This window comes from Uloborus diversus, chromosome 1 (genome assembly GCF_026930045.1).
Source record: "Uloborus diversus isolate 005 chromosome 1, Udiv.v.3.1, whole genome shotgun sequence".
Lineage (NCBI taxonomy): Eukaryota > Metazoa > Arthropoda > Arachnida > Araneae > Uloboridae > Uloborus > Uloborus diversus.
Window position 1 is genome coordinate 143,993,081 of NC_072731.1, and position 22,521 is coordinate 144,015,601.

General features: G+C 32.9%; 2 protein-coding genes across 2 annotated transcripts in view; one reads left to right on the forward strand and one right to left on the reverse strand.

Moving 5' to 3' along the window:
* Positions 1 to 22,521, reverse strand: part of LOC129232636 (phenylalanine-4-hydroxylase-like) — a 62,772-nt gene that overhangs the window by 5,875 nt on the left and 34,376 nt on the right. Inside the window, exons 5-12 of the mRNA XM_054866771.1 lie at positions 21,876 to 22,056; positions 21,656 to 21,744; positions 16,841 to 16,908; positions 16,582 to 16,632; positions 15,457 to 15,602; positions 10,733 to 10,868; positions 5,477 to 5,603; positions 2,521 to 2,616 (exon numbers count right to left, since the gene is read on the reverse strand). Of these exons, the coding sequence (XP_054722746.1) occupies positions 2,521 to 2,616; positions 5,477 to 5,603; positions 10,733 to 10,868; positions 15,457 to 15,602; positions 16,582 to 16,632; positions 16,841 to 16,908; positions 21,656 to 21,744; positions 21,876 to 22,056 (894 nt within the window). The remainder of the gene's footprint in view (positions 1 to 2,520; positions 2,617 to 5,476; positions 5,604 to 10,732; positions 10,869 to 15,456; positions 15,603 to 16,581; positions 16,633 to 16,840; positions 16,909 to 21,655; positions 21,745 to 21,875; positions 22,057 to 22,521) is intronic.
* The window catches only part of LOC129232647 (probable cytochrome P450 301a1, mitochondrial), a 145,324-nt gene continuing 123,838 nt past the window's right edge, over positions 1,036 to 22,521 (forward strand). Inside the window, exon 1 of the mRNA XM_054866782.1 lies at positions 1,036 to 1,348. The gene's annotated coding sequence lies outside the window, so the exon portion shown is untranslated. The remainder of the gene's footprint in view (positions 1,349 to 22,521) is intronic.

A 22,521-nucleotide genomic window follows, 5' to 3' on the forward strand; every position in this document is an offset into this window, starting at 1 on the left:
AAATGGATATTTCGGGTGTTTATACGTTCTCAGGCACGTATCCGCGTGTGGTCGGTTTGAAAAAAAAACTCAACATTCATTCGTGGGTGAGCAAAATGGAAATTAAGGCCGAATTTTGAGTGAAATTTTTTTCGCGAATACAATACTTCCTTTTTTTTGTAAAAGGAAGTAAAAAGTGAAAAGACTATCTTTTATCCGACTGCCGATAATCGGGAGTTTAATGTACTTGCAAAATAAACATATCATACGCTGAAATAATGACGTGCGAAAATCATTCTTATATAGAACAGGATGTATGAAAAATGAACTTTCTCAAATGCTGAAACGTATATATAAACCAGCATTGGGAATTTGGTGTTTTGGCGTTGAAATAAAGCGTCAGAAAAAGACAGAGGGAAAAAAAAAGAACAATTTTCCAAATCGGCTTACTATCTTAATAACTAGATGAGTGCAAACATGCTAGGTAACACACACGTGCATTTCATTTCTTAAGAAATCATTTTTCAATGCTTTAATTTTAATTCATTTATCAAATTTTCTTTTCTATTTTAATTCAATTAACTGATATTTTAGCAAATAACAGAGATTAAAATACTCTTCGAGTTATTATTATTATTACTGCAGTCGTTGTTTTCGTGTCAGTAGTTAATAAACACTACGAAAATTTGTTGCTACTGCCTCGACAGGTTGGACTTCTTTACAGATAGGACAGCATAAGAAAAATTTACAGCACACAGAGAAGAAATAACACCCTGTGCACCGGTGGGAATCAAACCCACGACCTCTGGCTTAAGAAGCCGAAGTTTCTAACGTAGAGCCAGGAAAGACCTATTATTACTATTAATACTTTATTATCTTGATTGTTATTGTTTTTATTACCATTATCTACTTTAGTCTAAAAAGTGGCCTATAAAAAGATTGGACTTACTTTCTTTCAGTGGAAATCTCAAATAAATTTCTATGACGATACACAAACCATAACTTGCTGTTTTTTTTTTTTTTTTTACAGATTTTGCCCTTTGCTAATTCTTTATGTTAAACATTTCAAACATGATTTTTTCGCCCTTTTTACTGCCACCAGATGGCTTTACAGCTCTCTAGGCTGCCTCAATTAAGCTTCATATCCTTCCCATAACATTTCCGCAACACGAGATAAATTTCTGTTGAGTTAAGGTTGTTATCGTTTTATATGTCTCAAACTATTTCAAATGCTTTGTTGTTGTTGTCGTCTTGTAAAAGCTAGGCTGAAAATAGTTGTATTGCATAAATGAAGATTGTCCTAAGATTTTATACTAAGTAGCTTTGAAAGCATTTTTAAGAAGAAACCACGCATTTTCGAAAAATGCAAGTAAGTAATTCTTTATAAATTCTATGATCACGTGTTTTTTTCTTTTTTTTAATTATTTATTTGATAGACTTTAAATGCATTGAAATCTTATGCGCAAAAGAACTGGAGTTTCGTTAATTTGAAAACAGTTAATCCCGTTGTATAACACAAAAAACGTTCCACTGTACAGGGGCGTTATTGCAACGTCCTGTAAGTTGATAGGGAGTAAGGGAAATTAGCACTTTAATTTTATTTTCGGGGGTGCCCACGTGGGAAAAGGGGTTGAGGGTCATGATGCAGATTGGTGATGGATGGTCATTTTGGAATTTGGCCATTTGGTTATCGTTCAAAATCTTTTTGATTGAATGAGTTGTTTCATAAGTGCAAACAATACATAGTCAACGTATAACATAGTCAATGCGTAGTTAATGTGAGATAAAATGAATGGATACAGAAACAAACTAATAAATCGCACCATGAAAACATAGGTGACACGAAAAAATCTACCGCGGCACAACATATCGTGTTTTTATTAGAAGCAATTTTAATTAAATTGTGAAAACTAAAAACTGATTGAATTTTTATAACTTCAACCAAGAATTAGAATGCATAGGGTAGTTTTAGGTTTTCTTCAGGAAATTGTTTCGTTTGAAATTGTCAGTCTAAATCTGAAAAAAAAAAAAAAAAAGAATCATGTCTGTTTGACTGAAAATTAAAAGATATTTTTAACCTCCTGCTCCTAATTAAACATATGTTTACAACAAAGCAAATGCAATAAGAAATGGGAATTACGGAAATTTCGTAACCAGAACAGCTGTTTCACATTCAGGTAAAAGGAATTTTTGTAAAACCAATTATAAAATTTAAATTTTCGCGTAAAATATTTTTCTACAGTTAAAAAGCGTACGTTGATTACACTATATATAAAGTTCAAATGGATAGAAAGCCTAAAAGTATTTAAAACTTCAAGAAATTCAAAAATTAAATTTAAATGAAATCATTTTTTTGTGAAACATCCTTCTATTTGGCCTACATACGTTACGCTTATCTTTTTGCAGAATGTTTTTGTTTGGAGCAAATCACTGATGTCATATGCAAGTTATTTTGCTGTTCTATCATACCTTTTGTCATAAACATACGCTCAAAGAAGCTAAACTTAAAGTTAACTAATAATGCAATTACAACGTCTTTACCAGCAATTCTCCATACGATGACAGCAAACCAGCGCCATACGCTTTAATTTCCCCATTTTCTTTGCAAAGACCGAATTCAACAGTAAACCAATAAACCTGAAAGTAGAAACAAATGCAGTGTTGCAAAAAGAATTCTCTGTAAAACAATGTCTCAAAACACATTTGTTGTGGCACGAAAAAGAAACCCGTATTCGAAATCTGTTAAAAGTATTTTGCAACCCGAATTTAATGAAAGTAGGAAGAGACTATTACTGAATTTCTTACAATGAACTGAATATCAAACAATAAACTGAATTTCAAAGAATAATGCATTGTCATGAGAAGATAATGATATACTAGTGATTAAAACTTTCTATTGATAAAATCAAGAAAGGGAATTTTTTTAGATTGTTTTATTTTTCTTAATGCAAGTCTGAAACTTTATGTAGATGAAAATATACGGTTTAATCATTTTCATTCCAGTTCTATACTTTGTAAGCTCAGTTAGTAATGTATGAAATGTAACGCATTTTAAACAAAATTTTATTCTCCGGTGGTAAAGAAAACAGATAAGAATTTTGGTCTTTCAATTTTAATTCAGATTCGGAATTCAGTAATCTATAATCTGTTGAAATCTTACATTATTCGGAAGATGAAAAATAAGCTGCTAGGGGTGAAATTAGTTCTAAATTTTTGTTTTAAGGAGATAGTCCTTTTTGATTAACCCTTTTTTCCATTAAAAGCAAAAGAAATTATAAAGCATGAAAGAATGCTTAATGCATCTTTAAAATGTCACCAGAAGGTCAAAAATAAATGAAATAACAATAGAAATCCTGAAAAAATGAAAATCGGAAAGTTGGGTTTTAAGTTGAGAAAAATAAATTCTGTTCGATCTGTCGGTCTATCTGTCTGTCCCCTCCTCCCATTAAAAAAATAAAAATAAATAAAAAAAAAAACCTTTGAGGGAATAGTCCGATTTAAACAAACTTTTTTTTATTCGAAAGATCTCGGCAAAAACATCTTCCCTCATTTCATTTCTTGGTTTGAGCAAATTTTCATTCAATTATGAAATTACTAATTTTGAAAATGAACAATTTAAAAAATTTAACATTAATGCCTGTGAGGAGTTTAAGGTAAGTATAGGTCCTGAATTTAAAGGCATATATGCGTTAAAAAATTGTTTAAAAAGCTTTTGACGAAGAATATGTTCAAAATGTTCAAAAGCAAGAGTTAAAAATTGTTTAATGTAACTCCTGCGGGGGAATTTCAAATATTTTTATCAAAGAAAACCAACAATATAAAAATCATTTTTAGTTCCAAAAAATGAGAAAAGTTTAGAGATTCTGAATGTATTCTTAAAATAGGACAACGAAAATCTATATACCAATCTCCCGCTGACTTAACATCGACGAAAGTTAAAGATTAATTGACTGAATCAAAATGTAGTTAATTCAAATCGCAAATACTAAAGTTAAAAAAAAAATGGCTGTTACAATTTTCTTTTCTTCTTTTTTTTTTTGTTCTAAAGTTTTAGTGTAAGTTTTATATTTATTATACAAAGGAATATAAAAGGAATTTCAAATTGCTTTGTTTTATACCAGAAAGAAAGAGTGCAGACATTTTTATTTTTGACTGAAGTTGTGTATTTAAGAGTACTTTTATTGTATAAGTTATTTTTTATATTTTCTTTTTAAATTAAAGTTTTTTAAAGTTTATGTAACGATGGAAAAAAATGAGTAAGAAATCTTAGGTGACGTAACCAAAACAGAGCTGGAAACGATTTTTTTTATGATAAAAATCGTCAAAGATCCGGCGCTGTTTGGAAACGTTCTTAATAAAGCTCCTAAGGTCTCTCAGAAAATGAAAACCGTTTAAAGATTCGCCAGACCGCTCATAAGTTTCAATCCTTCGAAATAGCCTTTGAAGTTAAGTTTATTTTTAAAATTAGATATTTGTGGTAAGAAAAACAGGTTGTTTATTTTATTATGCATAAGCTTGAACTGTTTTTATTATGAACACTCTTAGGGATAGCCTTGTTTCACGAAACTTTTACATTTTAAGGGAAAATTTTATGAATTCAAAGACAACTTCCTTGATTCAAGAAATTTGCTCGTGGATGAGTATTGAAGGTTCATTGTTTTTACAAAATTTCTAAAGATTATCTTTTTTTTTTATCTCTGTAATCAAAATTGGTATATGTGATCAAAACTCCTTCTTTTCCTAAAACGCAAAAAAAAGCATTAAAAAGAGTAGAAATAGATCTAGAATTTTTGCCAACTAACAAAAGGAAATTTCTAACCCGAACTTTTATTATTTTTTGTAAATATTATTTACATCTGTTCTATTTGACTAATAAAAAGTTCAAATTAGTTCACCTTACTTAAAGTCTTCGGATTGGTCGGAAAATTAAAAGCCGTAGTGGAATTATAGCTCCTAAAAGAAAATCTATGAAAATTTCAGTTAAAATTGGGATTTTTAAAATAAAAATTTTATTTATTAATTTATTTACCTATTTTTGTGCCCATCAACATCACAACACAAATCGAATGATTTAAGATTAATTTCCTTCCTATTGAACTTAATACGAAAAGGATGGGGGGGGGGATAGCTTTTGCTGTTGATATAATTAATAAGTATTGAAAAGTACGAATTCAATCATACTGTCTGAAAAAAAAGAAGAGGAATGCAGCACAATTTTATAATAATAGTGATAATAATAATGAAAAAAAATCAATGTCATTGTTATTACAGTTATCACTAGTAATACAAGAGTAAAAGTTGTGAAAAGAAACCGGTAAATCAACTGCATATTTCAAAGACTCTCCTATCCTTCAAAACTTATTTTGTTCATCGATCAAGGTTTTTAAAAACTATTTTGTACTTTAATGCAAAAACATGCATTTTTCTTCCACAAATTAGCGTGTTTAGTTGGGGGTGCTTGAATTGCGATGAAGAAAAGTATTAGAATCATACGAACCGTCGCTAATTTCTCAATTTCTTCGTCTGATGCCCCCAAAGACGCGAGTCCGATCTCTTGAGAAAACCTCGCAAAATCAGGATCCGCAAACATGGGGATATGTCCCAGGAGCTCGTGAATGCAATCTCTGTTGGGGAGAAAAATGGGAACCAATTAAAAATCCTGTAAACTGTGCTGTCTCTGACATTTCAAACACTAAGGATCATTACAAAAACATTAAAAAGGTCGTGTGGCATTATCTTACTATACAGCTGAAAGAATAACTTTTTATTTGTGCATGTAGAAAGCAATTTATGATAAGACAAACTAAAGATTCGTTGAGATCAATAAGCAAAATAATAAAACTAGCAAAAATAAGCTTAAAAATAAGCAAAAACCATTTTGGTATTCCAAAAGCATAGAGCAACGTTTCTTAATTTCTTAGATAAGTGGAACTATTTCTAATCTCCACTCTTTTTCATGGAATCCTTATTTTTTTACTTCCTTTTACAAAAAAGGAAGTATTGTATTCGCGAAAAAAATTTCACTCAAAAATCGGCCTTAATTTCCATTTTGCTCACCCCCGAATGAATGTTGAGATTTTTTTCGACCCGACCACACGTGGATACATGCCTAGGAACGTACAGACACCCGAAATATCTATTTTGACGAACCTCGAGTTAATTACAACGAGTTTTCTCCTGACGTCCGTATGTACGTATGTATGTGTGTATGTATCTCTATGTGTTGAGTATGTGCATAACTCAAAAACTGGTTGTTCTAGAAAAGTGAAATTTGGTACGTAGACTCCTAGTGGGGTCTAGTTGTGCACCTTTCATTTTGGTTGCATTCAGATGTTCCTAAGGGGATCATTTACACCTTTTTTTGGGGAAATAATCGTCAAGTTTAATGCTAACTCAAGTGGTGTTATAATTTGTCAAACACTTGGCGATATATCGCCAAGTTTTGTCGCAAACTAGGCGAAAATTTTGGCGTTTTTTTTTTTTTTTTTTTTTAATTTTTAAGTCTGGTTTTAACTTGGCCAATGTTGGTGATATTTAAAGAGTTAACCACTGAATCACATTAAAATTTTAAAATTGCCAATAATGGAGAAATAAATCTGTGAAATGTTTTTTTTGCTTCAGTTCGCAAGAAACTAGGAGTGAAAATAGGGGTGTTTCCTTGCTTATTCCAAAGCGCTATTATCATTATATTGGCGTAAAAGGAAGTCATGTGATGCACACATCAGCTCGTCTTCATTAGCAGTTAGAATGCAAAATTCAAAAAAAAAAAAAAAAGACTAACTTGCAGTAAAAACGAAATAATTTCAACAAGAATTCTAGCCTTCGAAAAGTAATTTCAAAAACAAATGCAAAATTTCATCTTTATACAACTGATTCGAAACATTTTTTTTTTAGCTTAAAATTTAAGGAAAGTATTCGTACTTGTTTTGTTATGTTAAATAGACTTAATATTTGATTTTATAGATGAAAGTTGAATACTCATTTCAGGTTTATCAATTGTACTGCGGCATTTATTTTTCTGAACACATGAGTGTTCTGATAATCGACGGTCGAACATTGACAAGAAAAGAGGTTTTCAATCCACAAATCATTTTGATATTTTGCTCCCACGGAAAACACTGCTTAAAATCTCCCCTCGCTTTTTATTCAATTTTAAGTGACCTATTTAGAATTTTAAAAAACGCACATTTTTGCAGAACCCTTAAGGGATCTCCATGGAACCGTGGGGTACCACAGAACACACTTTGAGAAACCCGAGAGAACGCGCGCTTCCTGGGCGAACGTTAGGACGCGGGGGTCATTGACTGATCAAAACCCAGCCATACGCTAATAAAAACATCATTTTTCGACTGGTTTACTGTTAAAACCATAACGTCTTATAAAATTCGACACTAAAATTGAATTTTAGACGTAAGTGCAATTTATAAATGAGCTTTATATCGCACTTATAATGAACGCATTTCTACATTTGTTCTTTAAGTTCAGACACACAGCAAATAATAACGTTTTATGTGAGTTTTACAAACTTTATAACAACTATAAGGTTCTTATTGGTATTTTTGATGCAGAAACTTGCAGAATTGATGCTAAAACTGTTTCTTTTTTTTTTTTCTTTTTTTTTTATTAAAACTAAAAAAAAAAGAAAAAATCGCTACATTCAAAGCAATCTCGTCTCACTTTGCATTATATTTTGCAATTAAAAAAAATAGTTATTCCCTTTATTTAAAGAATTTCCATCCTTTTTCAACTCTATCATATTTGCTGAAATTTTCATGAACTAAGAATTCCTCTTCTAAAAAAAATCTTTAGCTCCATATTCATCATTCATGAAACAATTATTTGATTCAACTTCAGCAAAAAGTGTTTGAAAAGGACCTATTTCTTTCCCATATGGTACTGGCATTATTATTTACAGGAAATCACTTCAATATTGAAGGGATATAAGCGAAATAACCGTATTAACCATTCGAAATAGTTGGTCTGTGAAAGAAACTGCAGGACGCGTGCAGTAACTGACTAAACGTGTTTTAGTGGAGTACAAATGCTGGAAATCCGTTCAAACTGCTACGAAAAGGTAGATGGGGGTTCCAAACTCAGCTACTGATAAGAAAAAAATGAACTGGTGGATAGTTTTTTGGGCAATTACTATCTGCAAAAGTCTTGGGGGTCATAAAATTACCCCCACGCGTTCTCCCGGGTTGAGAAACTCTAGCAAAGAACTAGAAAACTCTAGCATTTTCCAATTTCTGGTTTACATCCGTTTGTTTCAAAAATCAGTCAAGCAACCAACTCTAAAATATCGATAAGGATTACAATATTCTAAACTGAAATGTATAGGGGAAAAAGGGGAATATGGTGACCACGGGGCACATGTGAACATGGTATGTTTCACTAGGATAACGCCAAGGAAAATACCTTTAAAAAATCTCAAGTAGTGGCAGTACCTGCCCTACTTTTTAACCAAACTTTTAGAACAAGAAGCCATTCTTTTTTCCTGTAATGAGTTTCTTTGTTTTAGCAGATGCTGATGTACTTTTATTACTGTCTTCGTGTAAAAACATATTTTAAACAAAATAATAAGCTAAATTTAATTATTGCGATCCATTTTTGAACATTCACGTAAATTTATGACAATGTTTAAATTTTACACTTAAATTGAAAATTATTTATTTTTGAAAATTAATTCTAAGGCAGATGACGGGGCATTTGTGAACACAACATGTAGGTGCACACGTGAACAGTTCCCATAATCTCTCCGCAAAATAAATATTAGTGTAAGCTTATTATAAGTGATAAAAGATGTAAAGATTTATAATTATTTATTTGTTGCAATCAGTTTGCAAATTTATTGTTAAGTACCATTACATAATTATAAATTATTTATTTGATTTTTTTTTATTTATTTTTTTAATTCTTTGATTACTAAATAGTTGGGGAAAAATTTAGTGGTACATAATATTTGCAAGGAAAATAAAGACAAAATATTTGCCTTTAACTAAAAACTGAAGTTTACAATAATTTTAAAATTCATCATCATATTCTGTATGAAGCTTAAACTCGCTATATAAAAAGAATAAACTTTATATAATAAAACATTCCTTGTATTGTTTTTTCCTATAAGTCTTTTTCTTGTCGATCCAATGATTAGAACATGCTGTGAAATTTTAAAATTTGACAGTGAGCAGAGTTATATAATTCGTAAAAAATATTTTCTTCATTGCAATTACTGTACAAGCTGACACAGTATGGGTTACAAACCCTTGAATGCAATCGGTATATACGTATATGCTTCCTTATAACGAATTGTTCATATGTGCGCCCCCCCCCCCTATAGGGGCACATGTGAACAATTGAAGCCATTTTTCGAAAATTCCATTAAGTAAAGATATAATTTTTTAAAAAATCTGAAAAAATTTCATGGCTCTAAGAGAAAAATATTCAATCATGGAGACCCCTTTTCTGTGAGAAATTGATAATACTTTCTGAGAAATTAAGAAATGAAAAAAATCGTTCACATCTGCCCCCTTTTCCCCTACATATCTATATTTCTTTCAGCAAAAAGTGTTGTAATCACAGTTGAATGTAGTTTAATGTGATGATGCAAATGGTTTCTTTTTTTAACTTGAAATTTTGTAGTTTGACTGGTTTTTGAAATAAACGGTTCAACTGCAAACCACAAATCAGAAAATGTATGCGCTTTGCTAGTGATCTGTAAAGTGTGTTCAGCGGTACCCCAGGGTTCTATGGAGATCCCACAAGGGTTCCGTAAAAACTTGCTTTTTTTTCATTTGAAATTGAATAAAAAGAAAGTGGTGCATTTAAAAAGTACTTTCCCTAGGATCAGCGGGAAAAATATTAAAATGATTTATAGATTGAAAACACTTTTATTATCAATTTATGACCATCTGTTATGCAAACACTCATGCATCTAGAAAAAACCACATTACATTGATGGCCAGAAATTTCTTTGTACAGAATGATGTACAAAAGAACATTTTTTATTTATTAATTTCATTTAAATTCTATGCGTATTTTACAATAAGCTTAAAAGAAGTGTTTTTACTTCCTTTTACAAAAAAGGAAGTATTGTATTCGCGAAAAAATTTTCACTCAAAAATCGCCCTTAATTTCCATTTTGCTCACCCCCAAATGAATGTTGAGTTTTTTTTTCGATTCGACCACATGCGGAAAAGTGCCTAAGAATGTATAGACACGCGAAATATCCATTTTGACCATCACCGAGGTAATTACAACGACTTTTCTCGTGACGTCTGTATGTATGTGCGTATGTGCGTATGTGCGTATGTATCTCGCATAACTCAAAAATGGTATGTCCTAGAAAGTTGAAATTTGGTACATAGACTCGTAGTGGGGTCTAGTTGTGCACCTCCTATTTTGGTTGCATTCGGGTGTTTCTAAAGGGGTCTTTTGCACCTTTTTGGGGGGAAATCATTGTTAATTTCGATGCAAACTCAAGTGGTGTTATAATTTGGCGGTCACTTGGCGATATATCGCCAGTCTTTTTGTTGCCAAGTTTTGTCGCCAACTTGGCGAAAAATTTGGCGATTTTTTTTTTTTTTTTTTTTTTAAATCTGCTTTCAATGTGGCCATTGCTAGTGATATTTAAAGAGTTAGAGAGAGAATCCCATTAAAATTGCAATAATAGGGAAATAGCATTAAATTGGTGTAAAAGGAAGTCATGTGATGCACACATCAGCTCGTTTCATTTTGATTTCTACGGTTCGATACTTACGGTTCTGGCGAATGCATGGGAGAGGAACTATGACGCACGTACTGTGTGCACTGGAACACTCGAAACGCCAAGCTGGACAAGAAATCTCTAGCGCTTAAAAGGCCCGCGGCTGGTCGCAAAGTGAAGCCAGTGCGCCCTACAAAGAAATGGTTTGCTGAATAACTTAATTTTTATTTTTTGAAAGCGGGGTTATATTCAAATATCTACAAAACAGTGGCATAAGATTCATGGAAAAGAGTAAATAGTTTCTGCATGAGATTGTTTGTTTTAATATTTTATGTTAATTTATTTCAAAAACTTTTAGTTTAAAAAAGCAAGAAACATGCTTTTTTCACAAAATGAACTAAAATGTATAAAACAATTATTAAATGTGAATATTATGTTCATCATCAGTATGATATACCGTAACAAAATATCACTAAGTCTTTTGTAGGAGTTTGAAGAAATACAAATAAAATCCATGAAATACACCACCAGCTCAGTCATTTCCAGCCGAGGACTGCAGTTTCGTGCTTATTAGCACTCATCAGCCCGGCATAGGAAAGTGACTGAGCTGGAGATGGAAAACCTCTTAAGCGAGCCAAGAGTGCCAAACAAACTGGTAGCTATTGGCTCGCTTAAGAGGTTTTCCATCTTCAGCTCAGTCACTTTCCTATGCCGGGCTGATGAGTGCTAATAAGCACGAAATTGCAGTCCTCGGCTGGAAATGACTGAACTGGCGGTGTATTTCATGTATTTCTGCTTAAACCCTGGCTAATGGGCGGTAATTTACTGAATATACAAATAAAATCATTAGCCAAACTTCTGACTTCAATTGCAAAAAAAAAAAAAGCGTTTGCATGAATTAAAAACAGTTATTGGTAATCTCAAGCTCAATCATTAACTTCTCCAGACCAAAGAATTCAAAACAAGGTTGAAACTGCAGTCTCTGGATGTCATATACAGGCTGTCGGAAATTTATAAGTCATTATTGCTTGCGTTCGAATTAATTTGAAAAATTCGAACAATTTTCGTCTCATGTAGAAAAATCAGGGCTTCTTATATGTAACGTTAATACGTAAGAGTATTTTTTCACCATCATGTTGGAAGAGTTATGCGAAAATTTTGCTTAAAATTGGATTGAACTAATCATTAGTGATTAATTATTATATATTGTTACGGAATATTGATTTGTCACCAGGTGTAGGGTCACATACGATATATTAAAAGAATTCGACCACAGGAAAAGAGTAAAAATTGAATTGAAAAACCTTATTATACAAATTCATCACAACATATACAGGTGAAGCAAATAAAAGCGTATCATTAAAAAAAGTCTATTCTTACGTAGCGCAAAGTACTTCATTTGTAAGAATATTTTTTAGTGACATTAGTGTGGTTAACATCAATCCTACGAATGACCCTCCTCATTAGGGTGGAGTGAAAAATTTTTTTTTTTTTTTGCAAATTTTGAAACGCCTGGGATCTCAAAAGTTGCCTTTTAGCATCAATAGATCACGCCTAAAATTTTAGCCTCCTAGGATAATATATTTAAGTTCCAAAATCGCTCCAAAAAGTGCAAAAAAAAACGCTTTTTTTTTAAATTTGTGTACAAAATTGAAAATACATGATTTTAAAAATGTTTGAAGGGGCAAATGTTAACTCTTGGTAACATTAATATTCCATAAAAGTTTTACTTCAATAGAGTAATTTCTTTAAATTTCCAAAAAGCAGCAAAATAAACCAAAATCGACCTGTTTTTCTTTCCAATTTACAAGAGCTTACAAAGCAAAAATAGGTTAAATACACAAAATATAAATATTTAAACACAAAATCTAAACTTTTTTACAAGTTAAATATTTAATTTCTTATTTAGATAATTTATTGTAACATTATAAAGGAGAAAAAATAGTATTTTTGAAATAAAAACATACAGGGTGCGGAGAAAGTTCCCACAATTTTGTTTAAAACGTTTTTTTTTTTTTTTTTTTGGCGTTAAAATCATATGTTCGCGATTTACTTAGCACATATTGTTTATTATCATTAAAAGTATTTGAGGTTTAATCATTTGTTCTTTGTTAGTTCATTGAGTTAGTGAGTTATGAATCGTGAAATTGTACGTGTTACAGTCGTTGAATTAAACAAGAAGGGAATGAAAACAGCCGATATTATTCGGACGACTGGATTCAAGAGTAAAACAGTATATGACGCTGTGAAACGCTACAAAGAGACTGGAGGGACTGCCGACCGTCCACGGAGTGGTCGTCCAATCACTGCAAAATGCCTGGAATGAGATAATGGTGGATGCATGTGCGAGCATCGTCGGCAATTTCAGACTGCGGCTCCCTAAATGTATTCAAATCCAAGGAGCCAATTTTGAACAATTGTTATAATGTTTTTGTTTAATGTTATTATTATTGTTTCAATAAAGAGTTTTTATAGCTTTTATTTGTTGATTTGTTGAATTATGTGTTAGTTACAGCCTATTGAAATATTTACTAAAATTGTGGGAACTTTCTCCGCACCCTGTAATATTGCATTATCTCACTTTCCAAGAAATTGGGTAGTTCATTATTCATGAACATATGTTCGTAAAGTACCTCAAACAGTTTAACAAACACCCAAGATGAACAGCAATAGCAGGCATGAAATTTTGATTATTTAGTGTCGAACTTTGTCATTTTTGATCTAGACTCTAGTTTGCTCAAGATGAAACCACCACGTTTTTTTTTCACCACAAACAGCTTCTGAAGCCTCTGTTACCAATCTGACGCAGCGTTCCGTCACTTGGCTGTGACATGGATAATTATGAATGTCTGAAATGCAAACTGGGTCCTCCAAATTGATTTCAACTTGAAGTAATTGCTTTAAGAAGGACTATATGGCAGACGTGGGTACTTTTTTCGTTAGTTGAGACTCATATGCTTCTATCTGCCAATTTATGAGTTCAGTGTAATCTCGACAGTTGAAGTTAAATTTGGGCACTTTAAGCTGTTTAACTGGTGTAGCTGACTGTTCACGTAGCTGGTCTCTTATTGACAAAATCCTGCGGTAGGCCATTACTTGAATATGTTTTCTTTTATCAGCCAGCATGGATAATATGTTCTCTGAGTGAGCAAAAAATGAACTACATTGTTTACGATCGTTCTTAAGAGATCATTTTCCTCTGATACAAGAACCTGGCTCAAAATACATAGGACACATAACAGTTCCGCTTGGAGAAACTGGAATTATACAGCATACTATTATAAATTTCTTCCGATCTAAATAGCGAACACATGACGGCTTAATTGTTATTGATTACGACGGAACTAACATCAATACTGGTGTAACAAATGGTGTTATTCGTCGACTAGAGTTAAAACTGAATGAACCCTTGCAGTGATTCATTTTTCTGCTGCCTGCAAATGAACTTGCATTGAAGAATTTAATGAAATATTTGGAGAGAACAACATATAGACCAGCAAATACCTCAGGAAATATCAGAAAAACTATCACAACTTGCAAAGATATACCACTTGTGAGCTTCCAAACAATATCCTTAGAGCATTTTCCTTCAATTTTGACTGGAATAGATCTTAGCTCAGATCAACAATATTTGTATGAAACTTGCCAAGCCGTTTCATCTGGACATTGTTAAACCAATCTTGCCAATAAAAACCTGGTCCTGTAATACATTCTAGATGGATAACGACTTAAAGCAATTACTTCAAGGTGAAATTAATTTGGAGGAAACAGTTTGCATTTCAGATATTCATAAATATCCATGTCACAGCCAAGTGACGGAACGCTGCGTCAGATTGGTAACAGAGGCTTCAGAAGCTGTTTGTGGTGGAAAAAAAACGTGGTGGTTTCATCTTAAGCAAACTAGAGTCTAGATCAAAAATGACAAAGTTCGACACTAAATAACCAAAATTTCATGCCTGCTATTGCTGTTCATGTTGGGTGTTTGTTAAACTGTTTTGAGGTACATTACGAACATATGTTCATGAATAATGAAATACCCAATTTCTTGGAAAGTGAGATAAGGCAATATTATGTTTCAATTTCCAAAATACTATTTTTTTCTTTATAATTTTATAATAAATTACCTAAATAAGATATTAAATATTTAATTTGTAAAAAAGTTTAGATTTTGTGTTTCAATAGTTATCTTTTGTGGATTTAACCTATTTTTGCTTTGTAAGATCCTGCTTTTGCAAATTTAAAGAAATTACTCCATTGAAGTAAAACTTTTATGAGATATTAATGTTACCAAGAGTTAACATTCACCCACTCAAACATTTTTAAAATCACATATTTTCAATCTTGTAAAAAAAAAAATAAACAAAAAATTAAAAATCGATTTGTTTGCATTTTGGGACATTTTTGGGGCGATTTTGGAGCCTGAAGACCCCTAGAAGCCAAAAATTTTTGAGGTGATCTATTGATGCTAAAAAGCAACTTTTGAGACCCCAGGTGTTTCAAAATTCGAAAAAAAAAGTTCATAGCACTCACAGGGCACACCTGTTGGCTCGAGCCCGAACCAACAGGTGTGTCCCCCCCCCCTCCCCGTACACGCCCTGGTCCCGCATGTGGTTTTTCAAGCGCATGTGGTTAAGACGAAAAGAGTCCAGTCCCTCAGATAAAATGCTTTCTATTTTTTCATTTTTTAGTCTGTCCAAAATATTTGGTCGTCTCATTTTGGACCATAACTGAATCAATGTGAACACAACATTTAATTCAATTATGCATATGATGCGTACTTTTGATGAAATTCGAGACATCTTGCAGTTGCGGGATGTTATCTGGCTTGTAACCGCATTCTTTCTCGAGAAGAGAGAACACTTTTCGGAATGACGTGCAGGCATACTTCCCATAAAGGCTACGGAGCTGTTTGAAAACGGTTCCCCTTAAAAGACAAAACATATGGTAAAAGAGAAATTTGAAAAGAAAAAAATAATCAAACGTTTCAAGATGGAAGTAAAATATTTTTTTCTCTGTTTTGTTGCAAACCATAAAATATTTTTAACTAAAATTAGAGAATGATTGCAAAAGGGCTTTCGTTGAATAAAATGTATAATAACGCAGGAAAAAAAATGGAATGTGTTAAACTTTACCTTAATTCTAGTTAAGTCCACGATGCAGGGTTAAATTCTGACTATCCACTCAGATTTTTTGATTTTCTTTAACTGCTCAAATTGAAAGAAAGATTGTTCAAACCAAAAAGTGAAACATTGGAATAAGGTGTCCTCGTCGAGATCTTCTGAGCAAAAAAAGAAGAAAAAAATTTGTTCGAATCGGATTCACTGAAAAGTTATTAGCTTGGGCAGACAGACAGATACACATTTTCTCCATCTTAAACCCCTTCAGCTCAATTTTAAATTTTTCGATATTCATTTTATTTATTTATTTATTTGTTTATTTTTATTTTTTTTTTGTAGCGATATTTTTGAGATGCATATTTTTTCTTCTCTTTTAATTTGTGGGAAAGTAAGTAAAAACGAAGAGTCTTCGGTTTTTCTGATTAAGTTTCTTCCTCTAGCGCTTAAAATAATTTGAACTCATTGTGAAGCTTAAACTTGCGTTCAAACTGTTAAACCAAAATATTTCAAATTTCTCAATATTTACTTTAATTACCTATTGCAATAACTTTTAAAAGCAAAATTTCGTAGATTTTGTTTTTAGCAGATATTGGGTAAAAACTGTAAGTAATGAAAAAAAAAAATAAAAAAAAAAACAGATAAAACTAGCAACATAATTTCACTGAAAGTGTAAAAATTAAAATGCTGTAATCTGGTATTGAACTTTTCTAGCAGCAGTTGATTTTTACAATTTTAAAGGAAAGAGTTGCTATTTCAACGTTAAAAAATTAAAAATGTTTATTTTACCATGTTTTAATTTCTTCATCTGTGTAATGGACCTTTGGTATGGGTTGACCACTGAAACAGGAGTAAAGTTTAACAGCTACGTACACGAATAAGGCAAATATACAAGATTAAAATATTAATGTCTTTTTTCATGAGAAAACTACGTGTCTCCCTAATTAAAGAATTATCTTGAACGGTTTATGCTAGTTAGATAGATTAATGGGAGACTCAGGAGTAAATTACTAAACTATCCGCATTGATAACGGAAGTGCTAACTTACTATTTATAGTCAAATGCAATTTCTGCTATCTCTTTTCTTCTTGCTCTATAAACAATATCACAAAACCCCTAAATAAAAGAGAAAACGCGTCCTTTATTTTAAAACAATACAAATTTCAAATTAATTTCTTTTTAAACAATTTGAAATGTAACAAGCTGATGTGTGCATCACATGACTTCCTTTTACTCCAATTTAATGTTATTTCCCTATTACAAGCAATTTTAATGTGATTCAATAGTTTACTTTCTAAATATCATCAACAGTGGCCAAAATGAAACAGATTTTTTAAAAAAATCGCCAAATTTGTCACCAAGTTGCTTAAAAGACTGGCGATATATCGCCAAGTGTCCGTCAAATTATAACACCACTTGAGTTTACATCGAAATTAACAATGATTTCCCCCCAAAAAGGGGCAAAAGACCCTTTTAGAAACACCCGAATGATAAAACAATGAAATTAGCAACTCATCAAATGTTTTAAATTTCTCAGGATTTCCTTTTCCAAATCGTAATCAGTATAAAGCTGTTCTCAGCCCGTCAACATTGCCAGAAAGTATTGTTAAAGTGTATCATCACGATTGTAAAATAAATAAATCTCACGTGTGGTATACAACTGATTTAATTTGTTCCTTTTTGATAAAAATAGAAATGAATTTGAAATACACGATCCGCAATCATGAAGATACATTTATAATTCTTACCAGCATCAGGCGCGATCTTTGCACATTGACAACATCATGTATTAAAGAATTAATTTCCGAAATTTTCAGAAAAATATTTAGAAACACAGTAGATTAAAAGTAATTATAGAACTACCATCATCAGTGAAACAGATTTTTGCCACTCTATCGTATTTCACAAAAACTAATAAAACTGGCGAGAAAGTACAGACGGTATTTTTTTTTCTTTTTTAAGATAACTAAATTCATTATTCTTTTTGAATAAATATAAAAAATCATTCATTTTTCATCAAATTACTATGATTACGAAACAGGCGATATTTTATTAAGAGAGATAATCTTCGCTGTTTTCTTCTTCGACAATCTTATTTTAAAATTTCAAAGCAGACGACATTTTGTGTTGGTGACGTCAGAGCGCTACAAGATCCGTTTTGGCTGTTATATGTATGTATGATTACTTAGAATTGATGATAAAACGTGAACTAAAATTGGCGGATGATTAATAAAAATTCAGCAGTAGAAGAGTTCTTTTTTTTTTTTTTGAGCAATCACGATTGCTTATTGTTCTCATTTGACTGTTTTGGCGTGCTATCATTTTATTTTCCCACCAGCACCCTCTGCCAGCACCACCGTCGACCGGCTCCTCATGATGCTGCTCCTATAGCGAAAACTGTCTCCAGATTGCGTCCGTATCCTACACACACGCGCATACAAACTCACACCTACACACACATATACACACACTCCTACACACACACGAACGCCTACACACGCGCGCGTACACACACAGCATACACAACATGCACACACATGCATACATACACACACACGAACGCCTACACAGGCGCACGTACACGCACAGCACTGCGTACACATGCTTACATACATACACACACACACACACACACACGCACGCACCCACACACATGCGCCTACACAAACACACACACGCGCATACATACACACACACACGCTCGTGATTGCGAAAAACATAATTTGAATTCAAGATGCCAAAAATTCAAATTAATTTTCTTTTTACACTTGTTGTTGTTTTTGTGGTTGTTCAGATGAACTTTTCAAAAGCAATTTGTCAGTTATCCATTTTTTAGTTTTAATGTCGCTCGAATTGGTAAGTTGAAATGTTATTGTATTGCAAGAAAAATAAGAGTTTTAATATTTGTTTAATACTTTTTTGTGTGTTTCCTGAAAGTAATGGAATGAAGTTGGCATGAACTAGTTACTAGTTATAAGTATGTCCATGCATAAGCGAATGAGACCATCAGTAATGAAATCTAATGAAAATTTCAGTTCTAAAAGCGCAGTCTCTAAGTTCTAACACCGTGAGAATTAGTTTTTTCCATGAACTAAAACTGCAACACCACTGTTCAACAACAATCCAAATGGAAAAATAAAACCGTTAACCATGCAAATCCCATAATTAGTCATTTATAGCTTTTTATAAAAATATGTACTGTATATATAATATAATGCTGGATATATAGATAATTAGTATGTAAAGATGAATGTGAAGTTGCTAAAACTAAAGAAAAGCTGAGAATTAACTAATAATAATAATAATACACTGCATAACATTGAAAATGCAACACCAAGAAGGAGTGATCAGAAAGTGATGAAATTTGGAAAAAAGACAGAGACAGCAAGGAATAATAATGATCTTAATTTCAAAATGATAGGCAGAATACAGAGCGAGAACGGCGTCGGCTCAGTAGAATGTAGGACCACCGCGGACAGCGATACACGAAGAGACACGTCTAGGCATAGAGTCAATAGGGGTACGGATGGTGTCCAGAGGGATGACTCTCCATTCTTTTTCAACCATTTGCCACAGTTCGTCTTCTGAACGAGGCAGGGACAGAATCTGCAAACGGCGTCCAATCACTTCCCACACATGTTCGATTGGTGATAGGTCAGGTGATGAGTATGGTGGCCTGGGAAGCATCTGTGTACCTTGGAGAGCATGTTGGCAGATGCGAGCACTGTGTGGTCGGGAGTTACACTGCTGAAAAATTGCATTAGGTAACCCTTGAAAGTAAGAGATTGCCACCGGCCACAGCACATCATCCAAGTATCGTTGGGCCGTCATAGTGTCCTGAATACGAACTAGAGGTGATATGGAATTGTACGCAATTGCGCCCCAAACCATTATGCCACGTTGTCGTGCGTGTGACATTCCACAGTTACTGCCGGATTAGATCTGTACCCAAATCGACGCCGCACATGTATGCGGCGACTATCACTGGATAAACAAAAGCGGGATTCATCTGAGAACACGACATTTCGCCATTCTGTCATCTACGTCGCTCTAGTCCGGCACCATACTAAACGTTGCTGTCTATGTTGTGGGGTCAATGGCAGTCTTCTTAGCGGACGCCGTGATTGCAGATCACGTGCGACCAAACGACGGGAAATGGTTCTGGTTGACACGGGAACATTCAGGGTATCTTGCACCTGCTGCAGAATCGAGGAACAAGTGACTTGTGTGTCTGCTACAGCTTGTCGGTGGATGCGTCGATCCACGCGTTCTGACGTCACTCCGGCTGCCCCTGCACCCCTTAATCTTGCCACATTTCGTTGCTCCAACCATCTTCGGCACAGCCGATGCACCGTGATCGCATCCATGTGGGTATCAACTGCGATCTGACGTACAGACCAACCTCCCTTTCTCAGTCCGATCACCATACCCCTCGTAAAATCGCCTAACTGCTGGAAGTGCCTTCGTTAACGGCGGTTTGACATTCTCTCGTATTACACGTATCCTCCAAGACAAAAACAAAATTTCTTCGATAATTCCCCAGTCAGAAATAACGACACGAATATTGCCCATTTTGCAAGTTCCTTCCCTTATATCTTACTTTCACGTGCGTCGGAGAGCTCCGCATTTCACATCATTTACATAACTCAGTGATGTACGTCTACTCTAAAATTTGCATAAATTTCAGAACATTCCTTCTTGTTGTTGCATTTTCAATTTCGAGCAGTGTAATTCAGACTACCGGTTGTCTCATAAAAAAAAACAATTTGTTTACGGAGATCATTTATACAAAATTATTATGGCCTGTTATTTTGTATTAATGTTATACGGGAATGTCGGGCCAAGTGAAATAGCGGGACCAAGTAAAAAAGCAGGGCATAGTAAAATAGAGGGGCAAAGTAAAAAAGTGGGGCAAAGTAAAAGGTGAAATATTTACTCAGCTTTTAGCGCCGCCTATCTGGTATTAATTTAACTACTATGTAGTAACACAATATTTCCTATTCATTTTTCTAGTCCAGGAAAAGTTACCTCAAAATATCAAAGCGTATGATACTACAAGCAAATTTTCAAAATTTGTTTTCGAAGTTTTATAAGTGTTTATTACCAAAATATTCAAAGATTTCATTTTGTTATAAGACAAAAAGTAGTTTTGTTATTATAAATGATAAAGTGCGTGCAAGTAATATTTTAAGTACTAACTGAAGACCTACTGATACTGGGTGCAGCATTTATTTATTTAATATTAAGCTTTTTGTGTATTTTAAATGGTTTGTACAATTAATAAAGTGGGAAAGTGAAATAGTTCATAATCATTTACTTATAAATCACTTACGTATTCACTTGTTAATTAATTTAATTACATTTCTACATTTAAAAATTATTTTATTTATTCATTCATTCACATATTTTCTTATCCATTCACTATTTTATTCACTCAATTATTTTTTCTCATAAATTGATTAATTAATTTATTTATTCTTTCTTTTATTTACTCATTGATTTGACCTGAAATGTTTTTAATAATCGCATAGAAAATGTTTCATTGGAAAAATAGTTTATTTTTCTCTTTGCCCCATTAAAAATAAAAGTAAAAAATTTTCAACCTTTTTTTTTTCTTTAAATACAAATATACTGTAAAAAATAAAAAAATAATGTTTCAATGCAAGTTTTATTAAAACATACATTGTTCTTCCCCTTATGTGTAGAAGTTTCAAATCAAATTTCCAATTTAATCAATTGAAATACGAAAAGTTATCTTAACTATTTCACTTTGTTCCACACTCCTCACTTAAACTTCTTTAAAAAAAAACCGTTAATGCTCAAAAAAGGATGCTTAATAACATTTTGATTAAAATTTACTTACAGGATGGGTTTTATCCAAATCGGGTTCGAACTTAGACAAGATGTGCGTGCAGAAGTCAAGATCACTGATATGCTTTGGATACCACATTTCTGAAAAGGGGAAGGGGGTAAATAATACAAAGCTTTGTCAAATACATCGCCCAGGGGGCATTAACTTACACCCTTAAAATTATTCAAATTATATTATGAGGAAGGAAAAGCAACAAAGTTTGCATAAATACCTTTGAAGTACAATTTCTCGTTAGCGACGATAGAAACAGACGCATTATCGCTCTGTCGTACCGTTTTGATGAGGTTAAGTAAATCTGCTCTTTGGATCACTAGTTTCAAGAGAATTTCGAAACACATTTTCTGGCTGCGAGAAGGTCTCGTCTCCAAATGCTGAATGCATCCGTTGCATCTCTGAAACAGAAAAGAAGCGTATAAGATTTTGATTCCTATAAAGTCAATTTCGTTTACATTCATCAGAAATGTCAGTTTCTAACAAGGGAGGGGGAAAAAGGGAAACTTGGAAGGGTTCTTTCAAGAAAAAAAAAGATGCTTCAATGAATCAATGAATAGAAGCGAGTTACAAGTGCGCAATATCCTAGAAAAAAAGCAGAAAATTACTGGATTTGTGAAAGTAATAAAAAGACAGACCTCGGGGGATTTTGGACACAGATGACTGGAGTATTTTAAATTCGAACACCCTTAATGATTGAATATATGACTTTAATACTAAAGGAAAACTGCGAACTATTGCGAAATAAAATCTGCGAAAGGAAAGGATAAAAACATTTTAATTACTGAAAAAGAAACCTGCTTGAACGATTTAATTCTTGGAACAAAGAGAAAACTGTAATTTCTGAATAAAAATTGTTATGTCTT